Genomic DNA, 14,431 nt, shown 5'->3' with positions numbered 1-14,431 from the left:
ACAATTAATTAATTTTCCCGAAGGCTCTTCATCCATTCATTGAAAGTAATTATGACACTTCAAGTAATCCTAGCTGATCGTACAGGACAAAAATAAGCTCTTCTTTCTATTTTTCCAGTTAGGTATTACCACGACAACATTCCCTAACGCCCTTGCTCGTGACTCTGTGTTCATCCAATCACTGGTAATGATAATGGCGCGACCTTGGTAAGCCTAGTTGATCCTACAGGGCAAAAAGATAAGCTATTAGGTGTTCTAGTCAGGTATCACCACAACTATTAACTCCCTAACTAACGCCCTCGGTTGTGGCTCTGCTCAACCAAACAACTATGGCATGTTTTCAGTAAGCCTAGCTGATCGTATAGGACAACAATAAGCACTCTTCTTTTATGGGCTTCTCCCGGTAGGTGTCACAGCAACGGATTGACTTTCCCCCATGCCCTCGGTTGTCTGTTTTCTTCCGTTCACTGATAATGGCTGTGACACGACTTCTGTAAATATAGTTGATCGGACAGGATAGATATAAGTACTCTTCTTCTGTGTCGCCACTTCGGATCAACTCAACTCAACGCTCTTCATAATGGCAATGGTACATGAATTTAGTAAAACCTAGTCGATCTTACGGGACAAAAATACTCTTGTTCTTCGCTAGGTATATAGATCTCGCGACAACAGAGAGGTGATTAGTCTGATTCTCATGTGTGTTTTCCAGTCTTGTTAAACTAGCACTGGAATCATGAAAACACTCTTGAAAACCTCAAATGACTTCCAGTATGGTCTGATAAAAGTTGTAACAAGACGCGGACATTTTGGCGTGCAGATCAACCTTCCCCCTCCTCAGTCACACCCATTACAAGCATGTCATGTCTTCTTTCACTTCATAAACCTTCTCTTGGGTGTTCCTCTCTTTCTCCTCCACATATACTCCACCTTGTCTCTTCTCTCGTCCTGACACGCCCACACCACCTCATTCACACCCATTACAAGCATGTCTTCTTTTACTACATGCATAAACGTTCTCTCAGATCTTCCCCCTCTCTCTCCTGCCGGGTAGATTCATCACAAGCATCCTCCTCCCTCCTGACGCGTCCACACCACCTCAGTCTCTCCTCTCCAGCTTTGCTCCCAAATAGTTCCCAAATACGTGTGTTGTGTGTGCCTCTGATGTTTTCGTCCGATTCTTGTCCAGCCTCGTCACTCCCGGAGAAAACTTCAAGACATTAATGCGAAGTTAAAGAAAGGAACAAAATGAAAAGAAAGTGATCAAAGGAAAAAAAAAAAGAAGGAAAAGTTGCAAAAGAGTGGAGGAGATTATAAGAGAGACAAGATGAAAAGAAGATAAGAAAAAGAAGAAAGAAGAAAAAAAGTGGAAGAAATTGTGAGGAGAGTGGAGGGGAAAATGAAAAAAGTTAAGTTTGATTTTATAAGAGGAACAAAATGAAAAGAAAAATGTAATGTATAGAGCGAAAAAAAATAAAAAAAAGAAAAATAGAGTTTTAAAATGATATTGGAAGAGGAGCAAGATGAAAGTAAAATAAAGATAAGAAGATAGAGGAAAAACGGAAAAAAAAAGACGGAAGGAGAAGGAAGAGGAAAAGAGAGAGTTAAATGTGAGAACAAATGAGGAACAAGATGAAAATAAAATAAAGATAAGAAAATAGAGGAAAAAAAACACAAAAAAAGTCGGAAGGAGGAGGAGGAAAAGAGTTAAATATGATAATAAAAAAAGGAACGAGGTGAAATAAAGATAAGATAGAGGAAAAAAGAAAATAAAGTCGGAAGGAGGAAGAGGAGGAAAAGAGAGAGTTAAATGCGATAATAAAATAAAAGCAAGATGAAAATAAAATAAAGATGAAAAATGAACGAAAAAAGGATAACAATGGAAACTTTAATGTAAGACAGGAAGAGAAATAAGATAAAAGAGAAGTGAGATAAGAAGAGAGGTGTAAAAAGAGGGGAGAAAATCATGAGAGGGAAAAAGGAACATGGAAACTGAAATGCAAGAGGAAAACATTAATAAGAAAACACTGATATCTAATTCGGAAATTCAATATAATGCGAATCTTAAAAAAAAAAAAAAAAAATAGATAAGTAAAGATGAGTAAAAAAAAAGAATATTTAGCGTGTATACAACTTTGCAATACACACTCAGTAATTCTACTACAACTACTACTACTACTACTACTACTACTACTACTACTACTACTACTACTACTACTACTACTACTACTACTACTACTACTACTACTACTACTACTACACAACAACAACAACAACAACAATTTCTACTGCAACAACAACAACAACAACAACAACAACAACAACAACAACAATTTCTACTGCAACAACAACTACTACTACTACAACAGGTACTGCTACATAGAGGCTGACAATACACATTGATTAACCCACCCAGTGACAATACTGCTGCGTACACAGGGTAGTAAAGCCGTGGCAGATAAGAGCGATACATGTTCCTGTTTTGACTCGGCTCCCTCTGTCCGGTAGTATTTTTTAATCTCTTATTCTGGCTCAGGATTGATGATGTTGCTGAGTTTGCTTGCTGCATTCTGTAAATCAGTCTTACTTAGCGTGCAGTGAAGTGATTTGCCTAAGCCTTTCATTACGACACGAAACCGTTAAGTAATGCAGGAAATCTTTGTATAATTTTTTTTTTTTGACGAACACTTTTGACTCTGTTTGGGGACCGGCACCTCAGTGGGCCCTTTTTTTTTTTTTTGTAATTTTTTTTGCCGTTGGCCGGTGTCCCTCCTACATTAGAAAAGGGAAAGAAAAGAAAAGAAAAAAACAATAATAATAAAGAAGAAAAAAGAAAGAAAAGGGGTTGCAAAGAATATATTTTGCAATTTCTAGTTAGTTTAAAGATTGGAGGTGGCTGTATAACAAGTAAAGATGTCTCAGAGTGATTAGTAGTTAAGGAAAGGGGCACCAAATAGCAATCAGAGGGGTAAAGTCTTAAGTTTGGTAGAATTTCAACTTGGGGAGATTTTAATAAGCTCAAATTTAAGATGATATTAAATTTGCTTGCTTCTCTCTGTAAAAAAAGAAGAAAAAAATAAAAGTCAGAGTTGGATCTTGTGTCTAATTAAATAATGTCTGAATCTTAAAGTGTCATACTATTGCGGCTAACAAGGGACATTTTAATTAATATGCGCAGTTTAGATGGTGCTATTAAATTTGCTTGTTGCTTTGTCATAATTCAGGGTTGTATCTTGTGTCTAGTGAATGAAATCATCTTTAAAATTCTCAAGTTTCATGCAGTTCCGACTTACAAGGAAATTTTATTTATTTATTATTTTTTTTTTCAGCAACCTCAGATTATGATGTTAATTAAATTTGCCTGGTGCTTCCTTAACAACAGATTCGCGTTTAGTGTCTCGTAAAATCATCTCGAAAAAGAAATATTAAAATTACATACCATTGTAACTCTCAAGGGACATTTTAGTAAGCTCCATCACTGCCTCTGGAATATAAAGGGTAAGGCGAAGGGAGGAACACGAGGGAGGCTGATGGAAGGCAGTGCGGCAGGTCACAATGAACACGTATCATCTCAGGTGTCTCGGGTGTCAGTGCAGAATTACGGGGCAAGTTTATTCGAGGTTCAGGATTTATAAACTGTAAAGGCTGAGGGAAAATGATCGTTCAGGTGATAATGCCTTTCTCACGTGGCTCAGTGTAAATTCACGGGATAGATTCATTTGAGGCGTAGGCGTAAAGTATTGATGATGTAGGATTTGTAATTTGTAAAAGCTGAGGGAAAATTATCGTTTAGGTGATAATGTCATTCTCTCACGTAGCTCAGGTTAATTCATGGGTTAATTCAGGTGTTAATTCAAGGGATAGATTCATTTGAGGCGTAGGATTTATAAAGTACTGATGATGTAGGATTTGTAATTTGTAAAAGCTGAGGGAAAATGATCGTTCAGGTGATAATGTCTTTCTCTCACGTGGCTCAGGTATTAGTGTTAATTCACGGGATAGATTCATTTGAGGCGTAGGATTTATAACTTCTAAATACTGCAAAATTACGGGCAAGTTTATTCGGGGTTCAGCATTTATAATTTTTGAAGGCTGAGAGAAAATGATCGTTCAGGTGATAATGTCTTTCTCTCACGTGGCTCAGGTATTAGTGCAAATTTACTGTGTAGATTCATTTGACGCGTAGGGTATATAACTTTTAAAATACTGATGCAAGGTAGTGGGTCGAGTGATAATTAGCAGGTATCGCCCCACGTGCCTAAGGTATTCATTAAAAATCACAAGGTAAATTAATTTGGAACATAGAGTTTATAATTCCAAAGGGTGATAGGTAGGTTGTGATTGAGGCCATGATTAACTGATGTCCCCTTCCTGTCTTACGTATTAGCGCAGAATTACGGGATAAATCAGAATCAAGGTTTAAGACGCATTATTTCTTAAGGCTGATGGAAAATGTAGTGGTTCAGGTGATAATTAACAGGTGTCGTTGTCTTACGTGCTTGGAAGGGTATTAGTTGAAGTGATAATGAGCACGTGTCTTACTACAGGATGAATTAATTCGTGGCCTAGGGTTTGTAATTTCTTAAAGCTGATGAAAGATATAGTGATTCAGGTAATAATTGGCAGATATTAGTAAAAATAATAATAATAAAAATGCATGATAATTTTATATACATGTAAGATTAATGATTTCCGAAAGGTTTGTGTGAAATTGGTAGAACTTTCAATATTTCTAAAGGATCGTAAAAGGTGGCGTGGTAATTAGTGGGGGAATAAAAACTTCATGATAATTTTATAAACACGTATCATTTATAATTTCTAAAAAGCTTTCGGTGAAATTGCCAAAACTTTATTCATAATTTAAAAAAAAAGCAGCATAAAAGGCAATGGGTGAGGTGATAATTAGTTGGCCTTCTCACATGTGTTAGATATTATGACAAAACTACACGATCATTTTATAAACACGGAATAATAATAAGTTATAAAGCTATCGTGTGACATTTCAAAGCCTTTATTTAGACGAGGACCATCACAGCCACAGCAGCAGTGTTAAGTTTCGTAACCTTGGCGCAGGGGAGAGTGTGAGACTGTGAGAGTGTGGACCGCCTCGCCTCTCCTCGCCTCGCCTCGCCTGCTGCGTTGAGTGGACCGTCGCCTCTCGTGTAGATACGTACGATCGCTTGTGTTTTCCTAAAGTTTATTCAGACCTTGGCCTGTCTGTGGTGCGTCTTAAAAGTTTAAAGATATGTTTGTCATATTTTGTGTCGATTGTTTGTTTGTTTGTTTGTTTGTTTGTTTGAGATGGTCAGGATGTGTGTGTGTGTGTGTGTGCGCGTGCGCGCCTATAATTGTTATTTTATGCAGGGCTCAGACAAGCTCATAATGTTGCGGCGCCTTTTGACACTAAGTTGTCATATTTTATTTTTTGTTTTTTGGTTTATTTTTTTGTTTATTTATTTTTTTACTTATATATTTTGCATATGTTTGTATACACCTTCTGGTAAATCTGTGTGTGTGTGTGTGTGTGTGTGTGTGTGTGTGTGTGTGTGTGTGTGTGTGTGTGTGTGTGTGTGTGTGTGTGTATATTTATGATTACTAGTATCGCACACACACACACACACACACACACACACACACACACACACACACACACACACACACACACACACACACACACACACACACACACACACACACACTGCGAGCCATCAATCAATAGTCTCTTCTAGATTTGACTTACCTTTAGGATTAATGTCAAGTATTTCCCCACCCCCAATGTACATTTTCAGTTTGTTGACTGCCTAAAGAATAAACCGTTTATTATTATTATTATTATTATTACACACACACACACACACACACACACACACACACACACACACACACACACACACACACACACACACACACACACACACACACACACACACGGCTGCGCTTTGGTAAGGAAACAATAAATAGATAGATAAATAAAACAGAATAAAATAAACTAAAATATGAAAAAAATAAAACAAGTAAAAAAAAAAGAGGTTATACCAAAGAAATAATAATACCAAGAAAAATAAAGTCGACATTAGAATAAAAAAAAAGACAAATGCAATGAAGTAGTACTGAGAGCAAACTGATCATTGTTATGACGAGAGAATTCTAAGGCAAGGAATGACAGACCACGAGTAGGAATATGAGTTTTTTTTATATTATATTATTTTATTTTATTTTATTTTATTTATTTTTATTTATTTTTTGTATTGTTACTCAGTCAGTCAGTCGGTCAGTCAGTCAGTCAGTCAATCAGTCAGTCAGTCAGTCAGTCAGTCAGTCAGTCAGTCAGTCAGTCAGTAACTCACTCACTCACTCACTCACTTAGTCATTTATATACTTATTTATTTATTTATTTATTTACTTATTTATATATTTTTATGCTCAAAGGAAGAAGAACTAAGTATAAAAAGAAATAATAATAAAAAAAGCGCTCAAATTGTCCCTTCTATAAATTGAAAAAGACCAGTACAGAGGCGCCGATTCAGGTTTGGGAGCTCCTTGAAGTTGAAACTCTTCCCTCGAACAAGGTGAAGTGGCAGGCCAAGTCCCAGGTATCACTAATGTGGGTGCATTAAATAGAACTGGCTTGACGCGTCCCACGGGTTGCTTGTGGAGATAATGAGCAACTTGCTCACTACGCACTGTCGCCTCGCCCCGCGTCCTTGGCGCCTCGTATTGCTACATTCCGGTCTGTCGGCAGGACTGTTCTCAAAGGCCACGGTGGTGATTTGTCTGGTGGTTCTCATGGGTGTTCTTTCTTACTCTCTCTCTTTTTTTCTTTATATGCTAGTGTCACTGGCCAGGGGCGACATAATTATGAGAAAAAAAGGCCCACTTAGGTGCCAGTTCCTAAAAGACTGTCGAATAGAAAAGTCAGATGACGGAGGACAAGTGTCTTGAAACCTCCCTCTTGAAAGAGTTCAAGTCATAGGAAGGTGCTAGATACCTTGTTAAAACTGTCAGTCAAACCATGAAGTCATGCTTGGAAAACCCTGTAACTTACAAGACGCTATTGAAAGTTATAATAATTATTTTTCCCTCTTTAATGATATCTATCTTAGGAATCATGAAAGCGCCCTTTAAAACTTCTGTTGGAAAGTTGTAGAAATGCGTCGTTTTCTTTACTGAAAACTACCACTAAAAGCATGAAAGTATCCTTGAAAACGCCTGTAATTTACAAATGACGCTGTTGAAAGTTGTGCAGATGGTGCTTTTCCTCACTGCCGATAGATGCCTTGTTGAAACTATCACTGGCTCTGGAAGACTGTCATTGGTCCTCGTATTCCTCAGCACTCCAAGTTTTCATCAAGACTATTTTTAAAGGCCACAGAGATGATTAGTTACGGTTCTTATGGATATTTTTCTTAACTGACGATAGGCACCTTGTTAGAAACTCTCTAGTTATCGAAAATTGTCTGTCTTATATTCCTAAACTCGTTTCTCACAACGACTGTTTTCAAAAGCCACAGAGATGATCAGTCTGGTTCTTATGAGTGTTTCTTCGCTGCCGATAGGTACAGGCACGGCCAAAAGTCTATTCACGTGTCATATTCTTTTCCACTAATTTAACAGTTTCTTCTCAACCGTAAGTCCCCCGATGTGCTGCCTGTCGCCTTACAAAGCCTGAGAAGTGAAAGGTTCCAAGGAGATCAGAGGCTGTAAGGCTGAAGGAACACATTAAACAGTGGAAGTGAGAGCGTCAGGTTACAAGACTTCTGGCCTCGACCCTACCGCTTTAAAATCATTATAGACTCTCCAGAACTATCACAGACTCTTGCATTTCTAACTTCGGTCTCTTATCTGGATTATTTTCAAGGGCCAGAAACATGATTAGCCAGATAAGACGAAGTAAATATGTATTAAACGTATACTAAGGAAATATCACTCCACCACCACCACCACCACCACCACCACCACCACCACCTACAGAAAAATTTCCACTCCAAGGAACAAGGAAAATTTTTTGTGCGTGTTTATGATTGCGTGTATGCACAGTGGTAATATAAAAGCAATAAGGAAATGCAATTATTTTTTTTTATTATCAAGCAACAAAACAACAACACGAATGATTAATGGCAAGATTTCTCTCTCTCTCCTCTCTCTCTCTCTCTCCTTCTCTCTCTCTCTCTCTGCTCTTCTCTCTCTCTCTCTCTCTCTCTCTCTCTCTCTCTCCTCTCTCTCTCTCTCTCTCTCTCTCTCTCTCTCTCTCTCTCTAAGGACCGTATTCTGAAAAAAAAAAAAAATCTACATTTTTAATAGCTAGTGGAAAATTACTGAGGTTTTCAAAGGTGTTTTCAAAGGTGGTTTTCATAATTCTAGTTATATTTGGATAAAAATTTAATACCATCAAAGAGAAGAAACACCTTTGAGGACCCGACTACCCATCCCTGTGGCCTTTGAAAACAGTCGATGAGAGGCACATCAAATGTATCGCTATGGGAACAAAGCTAGAGGGGTGAGACTGAGGTGGTGTGGGCGTGTCAGGAGGAGAGGCGAGGAGGTGTGTGGGGAGGAGGATGCTGGAGGTGGATCTAGCTGGCAAGAGAAAGAGAGGAAGAGCTGAAGAGAAAGTTTATGTATGCAGTGAAAAACATGCTTATGATGGGTGTCATTGAAGGTGGTGTAGGAACGTTAAGAGGAGAGACGAGGTGAGTGTGGTGAGGAGGATGCTGGAGGTGGATCTGCCCTGCTGGAGAAAGAGAGGAAGAGCTGAGAGAAGGTTTATGCATGCAGTGAAAGAAGACATCGAAAGACATGCTTCTAATGGGTGTGACTGAGGAAGGCACAGAAGACCGGGGACGTTGCAGCATGTTGATCCGCTGTGGCGACGCTGAAGGGAGCGGCGCAGAGAAGTGGTGCCGTGGAATACGTACTCTGTTTGAAAATATTAATATGAACCATTTTAATATCAAACATTTAATTCATATGACGCCAGACCAGATTAGACAAATTTGTGGATGGAAATGATAGGTGGATAGAGGGGAGCCATGTTTCATACAAGGACTGCCACGTGTAGGCCTGATGGCTTCCTGCACCTTCCCTTATTTTCTTACGCTCTTATGCTGAGTACACCCTTGTGGCTTAGGGACCTCTGACGCGGGGCTGGGAAACGTATGGACTCTTGTAGGAAAATAATGGCCGCCATACTGCTACTACTACTACTACTACTACTACTACTACTACTACTACTACTACTACTACTACTACTACTACTACTACTACTACTACTACCCATCACTACGACCACTACCACCACCACTATTACTACCACCACCAACGCAGCGCAGGCCGGGCCATCCGTCAGCCGGCGCCGCGCACTCCCCCCCCTGCCAAGGAAAAGATATACAGGCAGCATATAAAATGGAACGTTTATACTTATTTTAATGGGGCAGTTTACGTTTTTCCTCCCGTTAATGGCGCACTAAAGAGAATGAGAACGAGGCGGTAGTGTAGCATTATGTCCAAACTTTCCCTCTTCCTTAATGTAGATCTTTCTAATGCCTCGCTTGATGTACAGTGCAGCTGCCCCAAGGAGAGATGTATTGTTGTATAAAATGTTTGGAAAAAAGAGAAGAAAAAAACAAGAGTCGATAGTGAAGCGTTATACCCAAGCGTTCCTTCCTCCCTAATGTAGATCTTTGTAATGCCTCGCTCGATGTACAGTGCAGCTGCCCCAAGGAGAGGTACTGTGTTATTTATTTACAGTGGACTAAATGTTACAGAAAAAAAAAACAGTATTATAGAACGGCCTCCACCCATCACACCCCTGATTCTTCTTGCCCTTTGTGGGATTCCTAATATATCCTTGCAGACCCCAATACCTCCCTCTCCCTATTACTGAAACCATGAAAACCTCCTTGAAAACCCTAGTAACTTCCACCACTCTCCAACTAAAATAATGAAAACAACCTTGAAAACCCCAGTGACTTGCAGTACCCTCCTATTGCAATCATGAATCATCCTTGCAGAACCGAGTGCCTCCCTCTACCTATTACTAAAACCATGAAAACAATATTCATAACTTCTACTTAATAACTTCCACCACTCCTCTACTAAAATCATGAAAACAACCTTGAAAACCCCAGTGACTTTCAAAACACTACTAGTAAAATCATGAAAAAGCCCTGAGAAAACCCATTGCCTTTCTCTACATTACCTCTAAAATAATAAAAACACCCTTGAAAACCCCAATAACTTATACATTACTGCTGCAATCATGAAAACACCCTTGAAAACCCCGGTAACTTAAACATTACTGCTGCAATCATGAAAACCCCAGTAACTTAAACATTACTGCAGCAATCATGAAAACACCCTTGAAAACCCCAGTAACTTAAACATTACTGCAGCAATCATGAAAACACCCTTGAAAACCCCAGTAACTTAAACATTACTGCAGCAATCATGAAAACACCCTTGAAAACCCCAGTAACTTAAACATTACTGCTGCAATCATGAAAACACCCTTGAAAACCCCGGTAACTTCTACAATACTGCTAGAATCATGAAAACACCCTTGAAAACCCCAATAACTTAAACATTACTGCTGCAATCATGAAAACACCCTTGAAAACCCCAGTAACTTAAACATTACTCCTGCAATCATGAAAACACCCTTGAAAACCCCGGTAACTTCTACAATACTGCTAGAATCATGAAAACACCCTTGAAAACCCCAGTAACTTAAACATTACTGCTGCAATCATGAAAACACCCTTGAAAACCCCGGTAACTTCTACAATACTGCTAGAATCATGAAGACACCCTTGAACACACTAACCCCTTCCGCTACACTGCTGCAAAAATCATGAAAACACTGTAGGAGACCCAAATCAACTTCCACTGCACCGTGTTGAATGTAAGAGACAGGTGAAAGAAAAAAAAATTAATTGTACGAGCTTTGTGAGTCAACCAGCATGTTCACTCCTTCATCCTTTCACTGGTAAAGATTGGAATATCAAACCATCTCAAAGTTCTCAATCTAAAAAAAAAAAAATAAATAAAAAAAATAACTCATCTTTTTTTTATTCATTCTTTCTTATTCATTTTTATTCATTTTTCATTCCCTTTTCTCTCTCTCTCTCTCTCTCTCTCTCTCTCTCTCTCTCTCTCTCTCTCTCTCTCTCTCTCTCTCTCTCTCTCTCTCTCTCTCTCTCTCTCTCTCTCTCTCTCTCTCTCTCTCTTAACCGTCAAGAAGCAAGAGAGAGAGAGAGAGAGAGAGAGAGAGAGAGAGAGAGAGAGAGAGAGAGAGAGAGAGAGAGAGAGAGAGAGAGAGAGAGAGAGAGAGAGAGAGAGAGAGAGAGAGAGATGAATATGGTTTGTGTCCTCGTCCTCGTAAGTTCTCTTCGTTTACGGTACTGGTAAGAGAGAGAGAGAGAGAGAGAGAGAGAGAGAGAGAGAGAGAGAGAGAGAGAGAGAGAGAGAGAGAGAGAGAGAGAGAGATACCTGGATAACTCAATTTCAATCCTCACTAGGCGTTACAAGATTCATTGTGGCTAAACAGACTTACTACCACGCTGGATGTTAGGCCTCTCGTGGCGCCCCTGCACACACACACACACACACACACACACACACACACACACACACACACACACACACACACACACACACACACACACACACACACACACACACACACACACACACACACACACACACACACACACGTCTACTGTCTTGAGGAAATGGACAAATTCAATAAGGTGTCTTTATTATATGTTACTTCTTCCTCGTCGTCTTCTCCGTCTTTGTCCTCCTCCTCCTCCTCCTCCTCCTTTCCATCTGCTTTCACCGTTTCATCTCCTCTTTTTCCCCTTTGCGTGTCTCCTCCTCGCCTTTCCGTCTCACCTCACACATTCCCCTCTCCTTGTCACTCATTCACACTGAACACCTCTCCGCCTCATCACAGTTCCCTTCATAACTCTTCCCTTATTTCATTCTTCCCCACACACCCTCTCCTTGTCTCCCCTTCTCTTCTCTTCCTAGATCTTCCTTATTACTCTTCCCCTTCACTCATCCTTCCCTGCTGGCCCTCCCATCCACCAATGCACATCCACACTTCCATGCCTTCCAGCCTTCCAGTTGTCCACTGAGCATCACACTTGCAGTCTCAGATTTAGCCTCCATGCACCACTTGTCTGCTTGTCACCACGTCATTTGCATCACTTCACATGGTGGTCTGTGCTGGTGATGTGGATCAGTCATCACTTCCCGTCACCAGAGTGTTGTACTCGCGCACCGCACCTTCACCTTGCAGCACTGTGTCCCATATTCTTAACGCTTTGGTCTTTCATAAGGACAGTTTTTCAAAGGGTTTTCATGAATCTTTTCCTGATTGGCGATAAATTCACCAGGACCATGATAACACCGTGGAAACGTAAATAACATTCATTAGAGACAGTTGAGTTGCTGAGAGGAGAGGATGAAATGTTTAAGAATTCAAGGGTGTACTACATCACTGTGTTCTGTAGCGTCATGACTGTATTTATTTTTGTTATGTGTTGGTTATGAGTATTGCTCGTGCAGTTTGCCACTCTACGCCACACCGCACCATACTTCACCTCACCACACCTTACCTCATCTGACAAACCACACTTCATTACACCACACCACGACACATCCCCAACACAACAATCCTGCCCAACACACCACAACACAATCCAATCCAACTCAACCCATCCCATCCCAACTCAACTCAACTCAACTCAACTCAACACAACCCAACCCAACCCAACCCAACCCAACCCAACCCAACCCAACCCAACTCAACCCAACCCTATGAATTAAACCTCAACACAACTCTACCACACCACAACCCAACACATCCCCACCACACCACAGTCAAATCCAACCCAACCCAACCCAACATATCACGACACAACCTTACCACACCACAACCCAACCCCCAACCTACCTAACCCTTACATCCCTCAACCCCCACCACCACACAACACCCACCCCACACACACCCACAACCCGCAACAACCCCAGCACAACACGAGAACCCAAGGGAAATTAAAATACCTGTTTTTGACGTTATCTGCGTTACTGTCGGGCGCTGCGAGGCTGCGGGGAAAAAAATTAAGTTAATCAATTACATTATTGCGATAAGCCTAAGCTAGTGCCGCCTCGCCTCCCGCGCCACACCTCTCCCCACGTAGGTCTCCCCAGGGATGTGTGTCGCTTGCCCTGTCTACTTTGTTGTACTGTACAGGTGGTGGTGGTAATTATTGTTGTTATTATTACTAATTATTGTTATTATTAATGTTATTATTATTATTATTATTATTATTATTATTATTATTATTATTATTATTATTATTATTATTATTATTATTATTATTATTACTACTACTACTACTACTACTACTACTACTACTACTACTACTACTACTACTACTACTACTACTACTACTACTACTACTACTACTACCTTGTTATTGTTATTGTTTTTGCTACTACTACTACTACTACTACTACTACTACTACTACTACTACTACTACTACTACTACTACTACTACTACTACTACTACTACTACTACTACTATTACTACCACCACCACTACTACTACTACTACTACTACTACTACTACTACTACTACTACTACTACTACTACTACTACTACTACTACTACCATCCTTCTTCTTCTTCTTCTTCTTCTTCTTCTTCTTCTTCTTCTTCTTCTTCTTCTTCTTCTTCTTCTTCTTCTTCTTCTTCTTCTTCTTCTTCTTCTTCTTCTTTTTTTCTTTTTCATTTATCTTTTTCTTCTGTTGTTGTTGTTGTTGTTGTTGTTGTTGTTGTTGTTGTTGGAGGTGGTGATGGTGATGGTGATGTCTGAGATTCATGAAAATCATCATTACAGTTAGTTTACCAGAAGAGAGAGAGAGAGAGAGAGAGAGAGAGAGAGAGAGAGAGAGAGAGAGAGAGAGAGAGAGAGAGAGAGAGAGAGACCTAAAGGGAATATAAATTTAAAGAATGCAAAAATGATGTAAAAGAAAAACATCAGAGAGAGAGAGAGAGAGAGAGAGAGAGAGAGAGAGAGAGAGAGAGAGAGAGAGAGAGAGAGAGAGAGAGAGAGAGAGCATCCTGGTGAGTGAAATGTAATTGGAACGGACAGGATTTACCGGGCGACTCAAGGCTTAGGGGCGAGGGACATTACAGCCAATCAGAGCCCGTCCCGCCACGCTGCCGCCTCGGGATTGGCTAGCAGGGCGCGAGGGGGATTAAATGCGGTAATAAGTGAGAAAATGCGATAAAAAAAGAGAGGTGTGTGATGGAGAGAGAAGGAAAGTAAGAAATATAAGAAAAAAGAGAAAAAAAATTAAGTTGAGTGAGGGAGAGGCGTGTGATAGAGAGGCAGGTGAGAGAGAGAGAGAGAGAGAGAG

General features: G+C 40.0%; 1 protein-coding gene across 9 annotated transcripts in view; it reads left to right on the top strand.

Annotated features, from left to right (window-relative positions):
• The window catches only part of LOC135108168 (uncharacterized), a 168,510-nt gene that overhangs the window by 28,305 nt on the left and 125,774 nt on the right, over nucleotides 1-14,431 (top strand). The window contains exon 6 of one of the 9 annotated variants that reach the window (XM_064018932.1): nucleotides 1,055-2,199. The exons of the other annotated variants lie outside the window; for them this stretch is intronic. Within the exon in view, the coding sequence (XP_063875002.1) occupies nucleotides 1,055-1,224 (170 nt within the window). The 3' untranslated portion in view covers nucleotides 1,225-2,199. Of the gene's footprint in view, nucleotides 1-1,054; nucleotides 2,200-14,431 lie in introns of those variants that run through there. 9 annotated transcript variants of the gene reach the window in all.

This window comes from Scylla paramamosain, chromosome 16 (assembly GCF_035594125.1).
Source record: "Scylla paramamosain isolate STU-SP2022 chromosome 16, ASM3559412v1, whole genome shotgun sequence".
NCBI classification, from domain to species: Eukaryota; Metazoa; Arthropoda; class Malacostraca; order Decapoda; family Portunidae; genus Scylla; species Scylla paramamosain.
Note: the sequence above shows the minus strand (reverse complement) of the source record. Positions and strands in the feature narration are given on the sequence as shown.